Source organism: Phacochoerus africanus, chromosome 8, assembly GCF_016906955.1.
Source record: "Phacochoerus africanus isolate WHEZ1 chromosome 8, ROS_Pafr_v1, whole genome shotgun sequence".
Taxonomy (NCBI): Eukaryota; Metazoa; Chordata; class Mammalia; order Artiodactyla; family Suidae; genus Phacochoerus; species Phacochoerus africanus.
Genome location: NC_062551.1, coordinates 9756508 through 9775046, shown reverse-complemented (window position 1 = coordinate 9775046; position 18539 = coordinate 9756508). Strand labels below are relative to the sequence as shown.

Below are 18539 nucleotides of genomic sequence, written 5' to 3'. Positions count from 1 at the left end.
TGTGTGGAGTTGGATGCAGTGTTTAATATGATGGTTCTTAAGACAAGGAGACAGAGAAACATAACCAGACGATTTCAGGGTTACTTACTGAATGCTCTGCAGAAAGTATGTGATTCCTCCTCTCGTGAAAGGAAAAGGAGGGTGTGTGGATTATGGTATAAGTTTTGATGTTTAACAAATGACCCCAACAGGTAAAACAATAATACATACCTAACATCTCACAAAGTTTCTGAGGGTCAGGAATTCAGGAGTGGCTTAGCAGGATGGTTCTGGCTCAGGGGGGTTGTCATGGCGTTACATCAAGATACTGATCAAGAGGAGTTCCCATTGTGGTGCAGTGGTTAAGGAATCCAACTAGGAACCATGAGGTTGTGGTTCGATCCCTGGCCTCGCTCAGTGGGTTAAGGATCTGGCGTTGCCGTGAGCTGTGGTGTGAGTCACAGATGTGGCTCGGATCCCACATTGCTGTGGCTCTGGCGTAGGCTGGCGGCTAGCCTGGGAACCTCCATATGCTGCGGGAACTTCCCTAGAAAAGCCAAAAAAAAAAAAAAAAAGATATTGATCAAGACTGCAGGCGCCTGAAGGTTTGATCAGAGCTGGAGGACTTGTTGCTAAGATGGTTCGCTCGTGGCGAGCAAGGTGATCCTGGGAGGAGGTCTCAGCTCCTCACCCTGGGGTTCTCTCCAGTGGGCTGCTTGAGCTTCCTCATGTCCTGGTGGCTGGTTTACCGACAGAAAGAGCTCAAAGGAGAGCAAGGAGGAAGCCAGCAGGTCTTTTATGACATATCCTTGCAAATCACACTCTGTCCTCTGCACGAGATTCTCCCTATTACACAGGTGAGCCCTATGTGGTGTGGGACTGGGGGGGACTATACATAAGTGAGAACACCAGGTGATGGATGCCACTGGGCCATCCTGGAGGCTGGCGTCCGCTGAGGTCGGTTAGCCGTGTCTGGGAATTCAAGGAAGACTTTCTGGAAGAAGTGATGCCTGGGAAACCTGGGTCAGAAACAAGTATTCCTAACCTAAGGGTCTGGGGGTAGAACGTGAGGAATCTGTGTCCTCGGGGGGAGGAAAATTCCTTCTGGATTTTTCACAACCTATGACTTCAATGTAGTATCTCCCTCAATTATGAGTGCAAGAAAGCAACGCAGGTGGTTTTAGTACCTGTGGCCTTGTCACCATTAAAGATCACAGCTGTTTTCTTCTCTGTATGATTTTGGTGGCAGTTATATTGAAATATTGCTTATGCTAATCTGTGCTTCAAAATTATGGTGATTGATAGACCTGCCACTAGATCTTGATATTTGATGTATAATTAATGAAGTACAGGTATTACTATATGATAATTATATAATACACTACCATATTATAATTTGGTTTTGATATACATATATGTTTTTGGCCACACCCGAGTCATATGGAAGTTCCCCAGGGCAGAGATTAAATCCAATCCACACTTGTGACCTACAGCCATGGCAATGTCAGAATATTAACCCACTGTGCCAGGCCAGGGATCTAACCTGAGCCACTGCTGTCAGATTCTTTTAACCTCCTGCTGGGTTCTTAACCCACTTTGCCACAGTGGGAACTCCTGTACTTAATTTTTTTTCTTTTCTTTTTTTTTTTTTTTTTTTTTTTGCTTTTCAGTCACATCTGTGGCATATGGAAGTTCCCAGGCTAGGGGTTGAATCAGAGCTGTAGCCACCATCCTATACCACAGCCATAGCAATGGAGGTTGGAGACTTGTCTGCAACCTACACCACAGCCCATGGCAATGCCGGATCCCCAACCCACTGAGCAAGGCTAGGAATCAAACCCACGTCCCCATGGATCCTAGTCAGGTTCGTCAACAGCTGAGCCACAAAGGGAACTCCCCTGTTTTTAATATTTTAATAATTCTATTTTAAATATGCTTGTCTTTGTAATTCTACACATTTTATTTTATTTTTGTCTTTTCAGGGCTGCACCCGAGGCATATGGAAGTTACCAGGCTAGGGGGCGAACTGGAGCTGTAGCCACTGGCCTACACCACAGCAACGCCTGATGCGAGCCACATCTGCAACCTACATCACAGCTCACAGCAATGCCGGATCCTTAACCCACTCAGCGAGGCCAGGAATCAAACCTGCATCCTCCTGGATACTACTTGGGTTCACACCCCTGAGCCACAATGGGGAACTCCATACATATTTAAGTTTATACATTTGAAGACATTATTCTGAGAAAGAAACTGTACATGTCACGAGATTGCGAAACAGGTCTGTAAGACAGAGAGTGGTGGAGGAAAGTAGGAATCAGGCAGCCGAAGAAAGGAAGGACATTAAAGGCAGAGAAAACACAGGAGGCGAGAGGTAGGCTCTTGGGTACGGATGTTACTAAGAGCCTCGAGAACAAGAAGGGGAAGGAGGTGGCTGAGGCTGTAAAAATAAATAAGGACCATTTCACAAAAGATGAGACTTTAAAACTTGGACTCAGTACCATTGTGGTGGGAAAGAACTGGGGTGGGGAGCCAAGAGTATGTGTTCTTTTCTTTCTTCTTCTTTTTTTTTTGGCTTTTTAGGGCTGTATCCATGGCATATGGAAGTTCCCAGGCTAGGGGTGAAATTGGAGGCACAGCTGCTGGCCTACACCACAGCCACAGCAATGTGGAATCCGAGCTGTGTCTGTGACCTACACCACAGCTTATGGCAATGTGCATCCTTAACCCACGGAGTGAGGCCAGGGATTGAACCCGCAACCTCATGGTTCCTAGTCAGGTTCATTCACCGCTGAGCCACAAAGGGAACTTCTGCTCTTTCTTTATGTATTTATTCATGCATGTAATTAAAAGTTTTTGTTTTTGTTTTTTTTTACAAATACATAATTGATGCATGAACGCAGATTTCAGTTTATATAGTGAAAGCCTTTCTTCTCATTTCTCACTGTTACTACTCTGGAATGTTTGGGAAAACAGAAGCCACTATGGATGCTACCAATTTATTTTATATCCTTAGGACAACATTTTCATGTAAGGGAGTGGCTGTTTAGATGGGCATTTTAAACAGCAAGGCTTCGGGGAGAAGCCAATGGCGAGGGTGAGAGAGAATGCCGGAATGTTAGGGAAAGTATGGTATTCTTTTTTTAATTAATTTTTTTTTGGTCTTTTTTGTTGTTGTTGCTATTTCTTGGGCCGCTCCCACGGCATATGGAGGTTCCCAGGCTAGGGGTTGAATTGGAGCTGTAGCCACCAGCCTACGCCAGAGCCACAGCAACGCGGGATCCCAGCCGTGTCTGCAACCTACACCACAGCTCACGGCAACGCCGGATCGTCAACCCACTGAGCAAGGGCAGGGACCGAACCCGCAACCTCATGGTTCCTAGTCGGATTCGTTAACCACTGCGCCACGACAGGAACTCCCGGTATTCTTTTTTTAATTAATTTTTTTTAGCTGTGCCTGCTACACGTGGAAGTTCCCAGGCCAAGGGATCGAACCCATGCTACAGCAGCAATCTGAGCCACTTCAGTGACAACACCAGATCCTTAACCCACTGCACCACAGAAGAACTCCTACTTTGGAGTCCCGTCGTGGCTCAGTGGTTAACGAATTCCGACTAGGAACCATGAGGTTGCGGATTCAATCCCTGGCCTTGCTCTGTGGGTTAAGAATCCGGGGTTTCTGTGAGCTGTGGTGTAGGTTGCAGACGTGGCTTGGATCCCCTGTTGTTGGGCTCTGGTGTAGGCCAGTGGCTAAAGCTCTGATTAGACCCCTAGCCTGGGAACCTCCATATGCTACAGGAGCGGCTCTAGAAAAGGCAAAAAGGCCAAAAAAAAAAAAAAAGAGTAGTACTCCTACTTTAAAATTTTCTCTTCGAGTATTGCTGGTTTACAACGTCGTGTTAGTTTCAGATGTACACTTTCCAAAGCAAAGTGATTCAGTGATTCTTTTTCAGAGTCTTTCCCCTTAAAGATTATTGCAAAATCCTGAGTATAGTTACCTGTGCTCTTGCGTAGGTCCTTGTTGAGAGTGTGGTATTCTCTGCTTTCTTGAGTTTACTATGAATCTGGTGGAAGTTTCCACAAATGCAAATAAACACAGTTCACTCATCTGGCCCTGGGCCGTGGTCTCCATTTCTTTCTCTTGATGCTGCTCCCCCTGCTCCCCCCTCGTGTATTTCCGCATGCATGGCAGCCAGGATCTGGGGTAAAACCTGGCCTCCAGGACCTCGAGTCTTTGGAAGAATTCATGCGCAAAACGGTGGCCGCTGTGGGTTAGAGTGACATCTGGGAAGCTCTGGTTGCCAAAATAAGATGCCCTAAACAGGTGGCAAAAAACTTGAAACAGAATGCACTCCTCATGGCAACAGGACTGGCCCCTGTAGGGTGTCTCCTTGCAGGACAGAAAGGTGCCAGGAGTGAGATGAGGCTGAAATAGAATTTTGTGAATGTTGGCAGGTTAGCAATGACATGCTAACGCGACATGGGAGCTTGAGGCCTTGACACAGAAAGTGAATGAATGCAGTTTCCAGAGTTAAGAGTCTAATTTCCAGAAGCCATTGCCCTGGAGGTGATGAGCTCCCCAGAGGAAGGTGCCTGCCTGTGGCCCAGGAGAAAATCAGCCTTAGTGCTTAGTCCCTCGGATGTGGGGACTCAAGCAAGCAGATTCCTTAAAGCAAATATGGTGGAAGGCTAAGCATGACGACATCTAGGTTTGCACTGGGGGGGGTGGTACGGATATTCATCTTAGTCATCGCTCAGCTTTTCTGGATGTTTGAAAAGTGTCATCGTAGAAGTTCCTGTCCTGGCTCAGTGGAAACAAATCTGACTAGCATCCACGAGGACACAGGTTGGGTCCCTGCCCTTGCTCAGTGGGTTAAGGATCTGGCCTTGCCGTGAGCTGTGGTGTAGGTCGCAGATGCAGCTCGGATCCTGCTTTGCTGTGGCTGTGGTGTAGGCTGGCAGCTGTAGCTCCGATTAGACCCCTAGCCTGGGAACCTCCATATGCTGCAGGTGCAGTCCTAAAAAGCAACAAACAAACAAACAACAAAAAAAACTGATCAACCTTATGTTCATAACATCAGTTACTGCAGAAGTGATCAGTCATGAAGTTCAAATGTCAAGTTCTGTGGTGCAGCAGGTTAAGGATCCAGTGTTGTCACTGCAGCAGCTCAGGTTGCTGCTGTGGCGCAGGTTCGACCCTTCGCCTGGGACCTTCTGAACTCTGCCAGCCATGGTCGCGGCAAAAAAAAAAAAGAAAAGAAAAGGAAAGAAAAGAAAAAGTTCAAATGTAAAAAATCCTTGTTAGGAATTGGTCTATAGCCTTAAAAAGGTTAGTGCATAGCGCCATCTGGTGTTTTATTGTATAATCACATGTTGAACTTTTTTAACCTCTTCTAATAATCAATGTGATGCAGTTGGTTTTATAAAAACATTCTTTAGGCTTTCGGAAGCACATGTCGAGATCTTCCCTCATTTACAAACTTAAGATTCTGCAAAACCATAATAATCTTACCAGTTAAATAGCGTTCACCCTTGGAGAGATCCGAAGTCAAAGTCTCATCAAAGCTAAAGAGGAGCAGAAAATACAGAGGAAGCCAGTAAGGAAAGAGAAACAAAAAAGGTCGCCCAGAAAAAGCGCCTGTTCTTGGGCTCCAGCAGGTCCTGACAACAATCTAATTTAGCTCATTTGCAACTTCATCATAAGGTTTTGAGCGAGTCTCTGTTGTTTGCAATCAAATAAGCCTAATTAAAACATATTAGTGCCAGTGAAGACAAAAGACTATAAATCCTAAAATCTGGCATGCTTACCCAATTCCCCAAATGTCTGAATGTCTTTATTTGACCTTCTGATAAAGGCCACATATAAGAGGTAGGAAGAGAGGAATAAAATGAGTCATTGTAACAATTTGGGACCATTACTGGTATCTGGGCCACCAGACAGCCTTGTCAGCCCACATCTTTCACCTGAAGATGGCCGAGGAATTGGAAAGGCAGGTGCCCTCAGATAATGCCAGACAACTCAACGCTCAGAACCAGCAGCATCTGAGTACCACGTCGTGAATCTCTGGCCCGAAATTGGCTCTTCAATGCCTCGGTAAAGCTCAGCATTTGATTCACTTGTTAGCAATTTCCTGATTAAGGGTGGCTTAGTGGTTCTCAACTAGAGGCACAATTGACAAAGCCTGGAGACATTTCTGGTTGTTATAGCTGTGGGGGAGGGGATGATACTGGATCTAGTGGGCAGAGGCTAGAGGTTAAACATCTTACAGAACATCCCCCCTTCCCCCAGAAAGAATCATGTGGCCCCAAATGTCCGTAGTGTTGAGATTGAGGAACCCTAGTGCCCGTGGCAGGAGAAGCCTGGGCGGAACTGTTGAAGTGGTAGGAAAAGCAGAGGGTTGAAGAAGTTGAGAATCCTGCTTGGGCACAACCCAGGTTGGGGGAAGACGCTGTGCTCTAGCATTGTCTGTGGAATAATGTCATGTCACAGGCAATTGGTGCTAGTAGAGGCCCTGGTCAGGGCAAACCAAAATAAATCTAAGCACTAGTTTCTTGAGAAGCTGAGCAGAGGCTACAGATAACGATTGGAGAAACAGAGGCTGAGCCATTTGACTGTGTTCATCCCCCTCCCCATTAGGGGACTTTGTGACCTAATTGCCTATTCATATCAAAGGAATAATTTGCCTTAGGTGACAGGGGCAAGGAGTTAAAGTGGGGTGAGCAGAAGATCGGCAAGTCAATAGTAGCTTACTTAAACATACATGGATTTGCAGAGTGATGTTATGACAGATCTAAGATGGGATAGTGGGTTCGTTAAAACTAAAATACGCTTTTGTTAAGTTAGCTTTTGGTTGGGGAGGTTTCCAAGGAAAGCAAGTCTCTCCCCTAAAAAACACGCAGAGCAGGAATCCCAAAGCACTATCAGTCTCAAGGCATGAAGAAGAGAAAAAGCAACACTGCCTTTTCCCCACTTTCCCTCCTTTCAAATTTGTAATTTCTCTGCTGGAGGCTGAAACCGAGTCAGGAGAAATCAATGGAACCGTGCTGGGGTTGGAAGAAACGTATCCAAGTTAGGGCAGCAGAAGGTGCCGGGATTTATGTTTCTGATGTTTCCCACGTTTTACAGTGTTGCAACAAAGTCTGCGAGTCAGCCTGGGTCATAGGAAGTTCTGGAACGTTCTTGAGCGGGTTCATTCGCGTTTGGTAAAGTCCTAAAAGGAGAGGCTAGAACCCAGAGAGGCAGCTTCTGCCTGCTTGTTTTAGACTCCACTGTCTATGCCGACCAGGTCTGGACTACATTTCCCAGGATGCCCAATTGCTGGCGCCCGTGCAGGATTGGCTAGAACAACGCGGAAGTGACTACGGGTCGCCCAGCAACGGGCGGAGTCCTGGACCTTGACTGGATGCCCACGCCCCTTGCCTGCGGAGAGGAGGTCTGGAGGCTCGGCTCCATCTCCAGCGCCACGGAGGGTTTACCGCTTTTTACTTGCAGCCGAGCGGCCGTGCGAGCTCGTCCGTGCTTTCCCCACAAGGCTTCCTGGGCCCCGCCCCCTTTCTCTCCGGCAGCTGCGAAACTGCGGAGCGTGGATTACAGCTGCCGTGTCGGCTGAGGGGCACCGGGAGGCGCAGTGCGCAGGCGCGAGCGTTCGGGACCCGCGGCGCGCGGCGCTCGGTTGTAGCAGGAGTGAGTTCCTGGGCGCAGAGACCCGGCAGTGGGCAGTTGAGCGAGCGGGTGACCCGGCGCCTCCTCTGCAGCCATGGCAGCTCTACGCTACGCGGGCCTGGACGACACGGACAGCGAGGACGAGCTGCCGCCGGGCTGGGAGCAGAGAACCACCAAGGACGGCTGGGTTTACTATGCCAAGTAAGGGGGCCGCCGGGCCTGGGGCGCACCTGGAACCCTGACTACTCACCTGCCCGGGACGCCGCGCTACCCTCGAACGCCACCTCCGCCGGGAGGGCCACGGGCTCGCGCTTCGGCTTGGCCTGGGCGGGCGAAGTGGCAGTGTTGGTTGAAGAGTTTCACATAGAGGGCTGCTGGAGTCCTGAGGACCGGCCGGCCCCCTCTGACTCTTGGTCCAGCAGAGGGTTACTTGGCGTCCCTGCTCGCGCGGTGCTGCCCAGTAGGCAGCCTGCACAGTGCAGGATGGCAGACCGGCCTCATCCCCTTACCCTTACAAAAATGCTCATGTCTAGCTCCTTCCTTGGGGGGTCTGGGGTGGGGACCTAGGTGTGTGTATTTTTAGCAAATATCTTAGTATCCTATGTGTGTATGTGTGTGTACACGTGTATGCACATGTATAAAACACATAGCTGATTTATTATAGTTCTCAGGAAAGTTTTGGAAACACCGTTTTCCTATCACTGGCTATGTGACCTTGAGTCTTGGGAAGAGCTCTCAGGCATGGTTTTCAAATCTGCAAAATATGTTGATAGAGTTTCAGGTGAGTTTCTGTACATAAAGCGCTTAGCATGGGTCTGAAAATACTCAGTGCTGGATAACTGTTCCTCTTTCCCGCTCTCTGCAGCTGTGAACCTTCTAGGCCCGATATTAGAATCAGCTGGGGTCTATCTTAAATAGAGCTTTGGGGTCGCCACGGAGACCCTCATGCAGCAGAATGCCCAACATAGGGGATCTTTATCTTTGAAGCTTTCCAGGTGAGGCAGGTTACCCCTTGGCTTTGAGGAACACAGGTGTAAACCAGTGATTTTCAACACCTGGAAGACTTTTTTTTTTTTCTTTTAATTTTTTGAAGTATAGCTCATCACTTGGAAAACTTAAATACTCTTCTTCTGTCTCCCACCTCCAGAGATCCTCATGTAATTTCCTTGCCCCTCCCCCCACCCTAATTGGTAGGTTGTAAAATTTTCTCAGGTGCTTCTGATCTACCCTAGGTTGTGGGCCACTCCTGCCTGTGGTGGTTTGGTACCAAAAAAAAAAAAACCCTTGGTGAGTTTACTCAGGATACAGTGGGAACATATCCTGCACCAGGCTCTTTGCTGGGCTCTGGTTATATGGAGAGAAATAAGACCCACTGTCACTTTCCTGAGTGCCCTCCTGTCTTTCCAGGGCTGGGGGAGGTGAGGAGGTGCCTGGGGGGGGGGGGGGGGGGGGATTGGCAGCTGAGGTCAAGTCCAAGGGCAGGAGGGCAGCCCAGGGAGACAGGGTCCTGGGCCTGGCCTGTGTTGCTGCAAGACCTTGAGGAATGAGGCAGGAAGGACCCAGGTTATTTATGAAGGAGCCAGGCTCCATTGTCAGGGCTCGAGGGTCCACTGAAGACTTGGAGCCAGGGGGTGACCTCGGGTTTGCGTCTTCATTTTTTAAAACTTTTTTTTTTTTTTTCCTTTTCAGGGCTGCTTTCGCGATGTATGGAAGTTCCCAGGGTAAAGGTCGAATAGAAGCTGTAGCTGCTGTCCTACGCCACAGCTGTGCCAGATCTGAACTGCCTCAGTGATCTACACCACAGCTCACAGCAACGCTGGATCCTTAACCCACTCAGCAAGGCCAGGGATTGAACCTGCGTCCTCACAGATACAAGTCAAATCCCTTTCTGCTGAGCCGTGACGGGAACTCCGGGTTTATGTCCTTAGAAGGAGGACTTCTGCTCTAGAATGGACATTCTTGGAATGTGGGGGCTGCAGGCAGCTCCAGAACAGGAGTTTGCTGTTCCCTCAGCTTTTGCCTGAAGGGCATGTTCAGCCCTGGAAGCTGAGCTTAAATGTTGCTCCCCCCCTGAGAGCATCCACAGGCACGGGGGTCTGTGCCCTCTTCCTGGCACCTTGCGATCCCTTGTATGTGGTTTTCTGTGCTCTACTTGGCCCCGTTTGCTCTCTGGCCGTCCCCAAGTTGTCAAGTTCACGAGGGCAGAGACCTTTTCTCGTTCCCCTCCCTATGCCCCATGCTTTGCTTGCAGGAGCCATGGAACAAGTCCATGGGGAAGAGTGAGTGCATGAGTTCATCTGGCGAGGGTTTCCTGCGGGTCTCCCTGGCCAGGTGGCCTTAGGCCCCAGGAGTGCAGAGAGGCACACAGCCTGCTTCCCAGCTCCAGTTTTTGGGGGCTCCTCTGCTCCCTGGCTTCCTTCTTCTTCTTTTTTTTTTTTTTTTTTTGGCTGCACCTGTGGCATGCAGAAGTTCCCGGGCCAGGGATCAAACCTGTGCCACGGCAGTGACAACACTGGATCCTTAACTGCTCGGCCACCAGGGAGCTCCCCGGCTTCCTTTCGAGGTGCCTAGAGCCTCAAGTTAGATCTGGGGGCTCTTTTCCCTGTGCTCACCCCATCTTTTCTCCTGCGCCTCACCTTATGTTGGGTGGCCTTGCCCATCTGCTTGCTTTCTGAATGGTGTCCCTGCTTCCACTAAATAAGACCTGTGCACCCCAGCCAGCTCTCCCACAGCTTCTGGGGGTCAGTGGTGCATATATGGTCTGAAAAATCCCCCCCACAGCAGTATCTGGTCCCGGTGTTTACACTGACTGGTGACAAGGCTTGGTGGGCTCCCAGCTGGGGGCGAGGTACCTGTCTCTAGATGTCCCTTGAGTCCTTCTGGCCCTCTTTTCTTTGGCTCATGGTTGAAGGATACCTCTGACTGGTCCTGACCCTGGATTCCCAGAAGTCCCCCTGGATCTCTCCTGACCTGCAAGCCTCCTGGTTTTTCTTCTCTCTCCTGACTCTGGAAGGCCACTCAGCCCTTGAGGTTTGGGGATGTGGCTCAGGGGCCGTCCGGAGATTTGCCCTCGGAGTCCACGTGGTCTTCCTCCCAGTTCCTCAGGGTCTCGCCAGGATGGAGCACGGAGCTCCCCAGGAGACCTCTGGTGTCTTTTGGGAACCACCGCTTGTAGCCGCGGCCCTCTTCTCTCCTGTGGGTTGTCAGCCCCTCAGGCTTCCGCACACGCCCCACTGTGCAGTCAGACCTCAAGGGCACTCCGGTCACATGGCTCGAGGTCCCCCCAGGCTGGGCTCCAGGGAGGGGATGTTGTTGCTGCTGAGAGCAGACCTGTCACCAGAGAGCACAGGTGGGCCTTTCTGTGTTCCTTAACCAGGGGCTGGGGACAAGAGGATGAAGTTGGGGCTGTTGCTCTAGTTAGGTGCCTGGCCTTCCTGGGTCCCCTCCTCCCCCACTGCTTTTCTTCTGAAGCCCAGGCCTCTTGGCAGCAGAGGGACAGCTGGCCTGTCCCAGTGCGGGCTGGTCCCTATCCACTGGCTCTGGATCTCCTAGTTACCTTCAAGAAATGGTGCTTCAGAGGCGTTCCTGTTGTGGTGCAGCAGAAGTGAATCTGCCGAGTATCCATGAGGATGTGGGTTTGATCTGTGGCCTGGCTCAGTGGGTCAGGGATCTGGCAGGTGTTGCTGTGAGCTTGGGTCTAGGTCACAGATGTGGCTCAGATCCCATGGGGCTATGGCTGTGGTGTAGGCCTGCAGCTGTAGGTCTGATTTGACCCCTGGTCCCAAAAAGGGGGTTAAAAAAAAGCCTTAGAAGAGAGCATATTTGAAAGTGATACCCGTGTAATGTGCTGTGAATTTAATTTTGGTCCCTTTGCTTTAAATTAAATTCAGTGTTAATTATCTCTTTAAATGACAAAGAGCTTAGTGAAAGAAAAGGAAAATAAAAGAGGGCTCCCATTTAAGGGAGAATAAGATAACAATTTGGGGACATGCATTGTAATTTTTGGCTCATTAAAAAGTCATTCTAGGTTACAGTTAAAAAGGAACACCTTTTAATGAATTTTTATATAAAAGTTTATTTAAAAGGCTCCTTCTTCGGGGGGGGGGGGGGGAAGGCACAGTTCTTCGTTCTGCACCTGTGTTAACACCCTCAGTCCTCTGTTGGGCCATCATTATCCCCTTTTCACTGATGGGGAAACTGAGGCACAGGGAAGTGGGTGGAAGGAGCAGAAAATGTGGCCTCAGGCTCTGAAAGCCTCGCTGCCAAACGCAGTTTTGTTTGGTTAGACGTCAGGCTCTCCCCCGGGACCCCGTACCTAGCGGGTAAGGGGTGGGGTTGGTGGGCAACCTGGAGACACTTGTTGTCACAGCTGTATTGGCATCTGGCAGGTAGAGACCAGGGTTGGTCTTCATGGCAAAAGAGTGATTTGGGCCCATGTTCGGGAGTGCCTTGGGCAGGGGCTGGAGTCAGGCTCTCCAGGAGAGGGTTATCCTTCTGGGGAGTCAGGACTCCCCGGGGCCGGCAGGGTTGGACGCTGGTAGGTGGACAGGTGGCAGCTGGTCCTCACTGCAGACACCCTCTCCTTGTAGGGTGACAGTGTTGTTCACCACTCGCTGTCCCAGGTGTGTGTTTCTTACCTTCCAGCGGCTCCGGCAGGTGGGTGTGGAGCCGGGAGACTGGTGACTGCGTGCAGGCTGTGTGGGAACTCAGGTCTCTGGCCTTTTGTGTCCAGTGTCGATGGTGTCCCTGTGCTGGCCACTAAAAGTTGGCGAGAACCCCGGAAGCCACAGTGTTTGGAAGGACCCTGCTTTTAAAAACATTTTTTAATTTTTAAAATTTTTTTGTTGCGCCCGTGGACGTCCCTGGGCCGGGGACCAAACCGGCACGCGCTGCTGTGGTGACGATACTGACTCTTCAACTGCTAGGCCACCGGGGAGCTCCGAAATGACTTGCATCATCTCACAGGCACGGTTGCACGTGCCTGTATTTATCCTCTTTACAGTAAGGGGTCGGGAAGGACCTGGCTGCCAGTGATGAAATAGTATTTTCTTTTTTGTCTTTTTTTTTGTCTTTTTTGTTGTTGTTGTTGCTATTTCTTTGGCCGCTCCCGCGGCATATGGAGGTTCCCAGGCTAGGGGTCTAATCAGAGCCATAGCCACTGGCCTATGCCTGAGCCACAGCAACGCGGGATCCGAGCCGTGTCTGCAACCTACACCACAGCTCACGGCAACGCCGGATCGTTAACCCACTGAGCAAGGGCAGGGCCCGAACCTGCAACCTCATGGTTCCTAGTCGGACTCGTTAACCACTGTGCCACGACGGGAACTCCATGAAATAGTATTTTCTACTGTGGCCTGAGCGTGGGAACTTTGCGTGCCTCCCGCAACATCTAGCTGTTTCTGTGAAGAAGCAATGTTACGTTTTTCTCGGGACTTGATCCTTACCTGTGGACACGCATCACTGGTCAGTTACTGGCTCATGGTGTTCGTGATAACCTAGTGCTTCTGAGGTGACGCGCTGGTGCGGCGTGGAAATCAGAGGGGTGCGCATATCTGATTGGTTCACAGTGGTAGGGCGTTTCATGCAGTAAGTGCTGGGTTCGACCCTTTAGGTACAGTAGCCTCGTAACAGTCTCGTGACGTCAGTATGAGGATTATTTCCGTTTTGCAGATGAGCAAGTTGAGTGACTTGACCCAGAGGCACACGGCTGGGTGACCTACGGGGTCGCCTTCCTGCGTGCCTGATCACCTCGGATGCAGTTCGGTTCTAATTGCGTCTGAGGTGATGAAGAATGAGGTGTAAGATGGGGGCAAAAAAACCCCAAAACCCTTAAAAACCCAACACTCGGAGTAGTATCTGTGAAAAGAATTCATATTTAAGGAGAAGCAGCTTATATCTAAATGACATCTACATATCAGCCTTGTGTATTAGACTATAGTTTTTCAGTCTAACCTGGAATGAAACTAAAACAGATGCAAAGCTGAACTCCTCTCGAGATAGTTTGAGTGTCTGATGGAGGTTCCTAGGATTGGCCTCCAGCCGAGGTGGGCGTCGGTTCCTCCAGCGCATAAATGCTGGAGCGTTCCACAGACTGCTAGAAAATCTCATCTTCCAACCTAGAAAATCTAACCTGATGCAAACAGCAATTTTATATTCTGAATTTTTCTTTCTGAACCTCTGACTTGACTGTTCTTGAGAGTATTGTTTGGGAGAGAGAAAATGAATGCAATTGATTAATTTCTGATTAATGGGGACTTACTATTCTGTGGATTTTTTTTTTTTTTTAAACAGTCACACAGAGGAGAAGACGCAATGGGAACATCCGAAGACTGGGAAAAGAAAGCGAATAGCAGGAGGTCTGTATGCTGTCATAAAGCAGAGAGGACCTTGCATTGAAAGCCTTGATGGGAGAACTGTCACAGGCAGAGAGGGAACCCTGGTGGAGCGGAGTTCTCCTTCTGGGGACCTTGGGGAACTTGGCAGAAGGAAGTGGTAAGGTCTTGGGTTGGGGTAGTAAGGAGGATTTCTTCCTGGCCTTTCATAAAACGGCATTAAGTTAATCGCAGCCTTGAACTCACAGTTTAGTAAGTTTTTCTGTAGTTGCACTGTTGGCGAAATTGTTCTTGGTTCCCGTCTCGGAATGAAATACACCAGAATTCTGTAAAGCTTGTTGTGATTGGTCGGTGCTTCCGAGTAAGTGATCCATGGAATAGACGTCTAGGGAGGTTTAGGGTCCAAAACCTTCAAGAGGTTTGGGGTCTGTTTGAAAGGACAACATACAGTCACAGGAAAAGGAAAGGAAACTATGATACCATGTAAGAGTTATCACAAGTCCCAACAGGAGTGGGATTGGGTGCCCAAACGAGGGTGGAAATGTGGGAAGTCATTCAAGGGAGAATCCATGTGGATGGGATCCATCAGGAAGGGGTTTTGTCCAAAGCAGGAGCTGAATAGAGTGTTGGAGAGTCATTAGGAGTGAAAGAGGCTACTTTGGAGCAAGAGGGAGAAAGGCGGAGTCGGGTGGGGGTGAAGGGCCGTCTGTGTCTGTCGCAGCGGGAACCCGTGTCCTGTCCTTTTGGTCTGCTGGGCTGGGTCAGGGAGGGCGTGGCCTCTCCTGCCCTGGGCCGGGGGCTTCAGTTCACCCCACACGGACCCTTGCTCTTTTTCTGTTTCAGATTTGCCCTATGGATGGGAGCAAGAAACCGATGAGAAAGGACAAGTGTTTTTTGTCGAGTAAGTGTCCAAAAGGAAACTGATGCTCAGCCGGTTTTGCTTTCTAATAGGAATTTTTTTTTGTGTGAAAAGATTATACCTTGTAGAAAAATAATGTAGTTTATAATGGCAGTCCAGTTATAGCTTTTAACAGGAATAGTGGAAATAACTGCTTTTAACAATTTTAAAATTGTTAAAACTTTAAACAGAAATAAGCAGAATAGCAGAAATAACTTCTTTTTAGCAATTATTTCTTAGCAGAAATAATTAGTTTTAACAATTTTTGGATGTTTTCTTAGCAGAAATAACTACTTAGTTCTTAGAAAAAATAACTACTTTTAGTAGTTAGCAGAAATAACTCCTTAGAAATAACTGCTTTTAATAATTAAAAGTTAATTGTTAGCAGAAATAACTGCTTTGAACAATTTTTGGATTTTTTTCCTTCCAGTCTTTGTATATACATGCTTAAAAACAAAAGACTATATTGTGTGCACTGTTTAGTAAACCTTTTTTCCCACATTTTTCTTGTGAGCATTTTCTTACATCCTTATAACTTTTTCAAGAAAATGATGTTTAATGGCAATAGAGAATTGTTTCATGTGATAGAGTGTAATTTATCCCATTTCCTCCTGGGGGCGTTGATGTTGTGAAATCCTGTGATAGGCTCCATACAGGCAGGAGTGGTTTTACTGCACTTGACAGATACTACTATTTTTTTTTTTTTAATGGCCGCACCTGTGACGTATGGAAGTTCCCAGGCCAGGGGCTGAATCTGAGCCACAGCTGTGACCTGTGGCACAACTGCAGCAATGCTACACCCTTTAACCCACTGCCTCAGGCCGCAGATTGAACCCGCATCCTCTGCAGTGACCCTAGCTGGTGCAGCTGGATTCTTAAGCCATAGCGGGCACACCTGATACTGTTTTTTTTTTTTTTTTTTTTTTTTTTTGACAAATTGAAGGTTTGTTGCAGCCTCTCCTCGAGTCAGTCTGTTGGCTCCATTTTTCCAACAGCATTTGCTCAGTTTATGTCTCTGTCACATTTTGGTAATTTTTGAGATACTTCAAACCCCCCACCAGCAAAGATTGACTCACTGAAGCCTCCAATGATGGTTAGCGTTTTTTTTTTTTTTTTTTTTTTTTAATGAGAGGTGCAATGTTTATTTCAGGTTCTCTCTTTTTGTTGTTGTTTTTTTTTTGGTATTTTTTTTTTTTTTCCTTTTTGGTCACATAGCCAATAGGTGGGAATTCCTGGGCCAGGGATTGAACTTACGCTGCACAGCAGCAACCAGAGCCACAGTGGTGGGAAGGCAGGAGCCTCAACCCACTAGGCCATCAGAGAACTCCTGGTTAGCAGTTTTTTTTAAGCAGTCAAGCATTTGTTAATTAAGGTATGTAGTTTTTTTTTTTTAGACATGATGCTGTTGCAGACGTAATAGCTGGCAGCGTGGTGTAAGTGTAACGTGCTCTAGGGAACCACAGCTTTTGTGTGACACGGTTTGTTGCTGTGTTCACTTTATTGCATTGGTCTGGAACTGACCCTGCAATGCAGGGTGTGCCTGTAAAGGTAAATAATGTTTTGAGCAGCCTTGTCTATAAAACTATATTTAGAATAATTCCAATAACAAAAAATAGTAGTAACCGCCTGCCCAGCACCTAACAGGAGCCAGATGTAATTTTCACCACCTTATGCCTGGAATATTCGCTCCCTCATTCCCCAGGGTGCCCTAAGGGAGGCGGGTGCTGGCTGGCTGGCCAGTCGTCCCCCAATCCTGCTAGAGTGACATGCCAAGAGATGCTCAGCAACCAGTTCCCTCCGGGAACAAGCCCAGATTTGTTCCTGTGGTGGAAATACTTTCGCCACAGCTTATTCACACTCCTGAGGTGAAGTCACGGAGGAGCTGGCTCCAGGTCTGCTCTGACCTCTGTATTGAAATGGAGGGCAAAAGGCTTCCCTGGCAGCTCTGGTTACAAATCAGAGGGAAAGTTGGGTTATTCCTGGGTCTTAATATTTATGGAGTGATGTGTATAGATTTTAAACTGTATATCATTTTATAACACACTCGCATAACAAATGCATTTTAACTCAGGAAATCTCTTTCTGGGGCATTTTTAATAGTTTTTAACATCTTCTGAGGTCTACCTCAAATCCCAAGATGACATTTAAAATGTAAAAAATAGGAGTTCCCTGGTGGCACAGCGGGTTAAGGATCCAGCGTTGTCACTGCAGTGGCTTGGGTCACCGTGGGGGCGCAGAACCTGCCATGGGTGCAGCCAAAAAAATGTAAAAAATAAATTCTATTATATAAGGATTGCCCTGCTAGTAGCTGCAACATCCATATGCTCTAGGTATGGCCAAAAAAAAAAATTTATATTTATGTATTATATATTAATCTATACATACCGATATATTTTAGTATTGTTTCTACAAGATTTAGATCAACTGCGAATCGAGATTAGAGTGTGTGTGTGAGTACAATCTTAAATGGAAAATTCATAGAGTTTTAGTGGTTGGCTGGTCTCGTAAATGCTGTCAAGTCCTTTATCATTCTGAGTTTTCTACTTGTCTGCCCATCTTCTTAGGCTCTGGCACATAAGAGATTTAATTGAAATCCACCGATAGGAGTGCCCACCTAATCTTAGAGCCACATTTACATGAATTAAAATGAAACTCGAAAGCCGTCTCTGTTCTTGAGATCTGAGGGTACATGGCCAGTGGCCTTGTCTGTCACAGCCTATCTTACGAACAGATGCAAAGACACGGGTTTGAGACCTCTTCTTCCTGGGCAGGAATGTCGTCCTTCTGGAGACCAGAGGATGGACTAAGTGGACCCCAGGTCTTTCTGGGGCTAAAAATAAGCCTTTTTCTTAGAATGGGAAAAAATGGGCCTTGCCTGTAGCCTTAGCTGGAAGCTTACCTTGTTAGACACGCCTGTGTTCACTCCCACGGGTTCCTTTGCAGCCACATAAATAAGAGAACGACCTATTTGGACCCAAGACTGGCATTTACCGTGGACGAAAATCCTACGAAACCGACCACCAGGCAGCGGTATGACAGCAGCACGACCGCCATGGAGATACTCCAGGGCCGGGATTTCAGTGGCAAAGTGGTCGTGGTGACGGGCGCCAACTCAGGAATAGGTAGGCCGTGAACTGACCGCGGTGTTGTGACTCCTCTTGTCACTGCTCGGGTGACATCCGCTTACATCCGACTCTAAGGAAATGCTCATGAGTGAGTCTCTCCCTTAACAAGGTACTTAGAGCCTCTTGGTCAGGCCCGGTGTGAGCGGGGAAGGAAGGGCTGACCTTGAATTCTCTGAAAGCTGACCGCTCAGCACAAGGCCGTGGCTATTTTGGTGTGCAAGGATTGGAGGCGGCAGGCTCTGTCGAGGAGTTTCTGGCGTGGACTGCGTGGTGGCGTGAGGACACGTCCGGCCCAGCGTTGATGGGTAGTGGACTGTCGGGGGGAGCAGCAGCATGTCAGGGCTCTGGAACAAAGCTGGTGTCAGCTGGTCACTGCCAGTGTCATTTTCCTTTGGCAACAGGATCTTATTTCTTAGCAGAGGTGGAGAATTAATCGTTGCCTTGACCTCTCCATTAACCCTCTGAGTTGACCACGTTGAACCACGGTGACAGCAGGGAGGGCGTCCTCTCCCTGGCATCATGGGCCCGTAAAGGAACCACGG

The 18539-nt window shown here is 48.4% G+C and overlaps 1 protein-coding gene across 1 annotated transcript in view; it reads left to right on the top strand.

The window, feature by feature from the left end:
• Nucleotides 1–7469: 7469 nt before the first annotated feature.
• The window catches only part of WWOX (WW domain containing oxidoreductase), a 957466-nt gene continuing 946396 nt past the window's right edge, over nt 7470–18539 (top strand). Inside the window, exons 1-4 of the mRNA XM_047790837.1 lie at nt 7470–7843; nt 13934–13998; nt 14818–14875; nt 17816–17994. Of these exons, the coding sequence (XP_047646793.1) occupies nt 7737–7843; nt 13934–13998; nt 14818–14875; nt 17816–17994 (409 nt within the window). The 5' untranslated portion in view covers nt 7470–7736. The remainder of the gene's footprint in view (nt 7844–13933; nt 13999–14817; nt 14876–17815; nt 17995–18539) is intronic.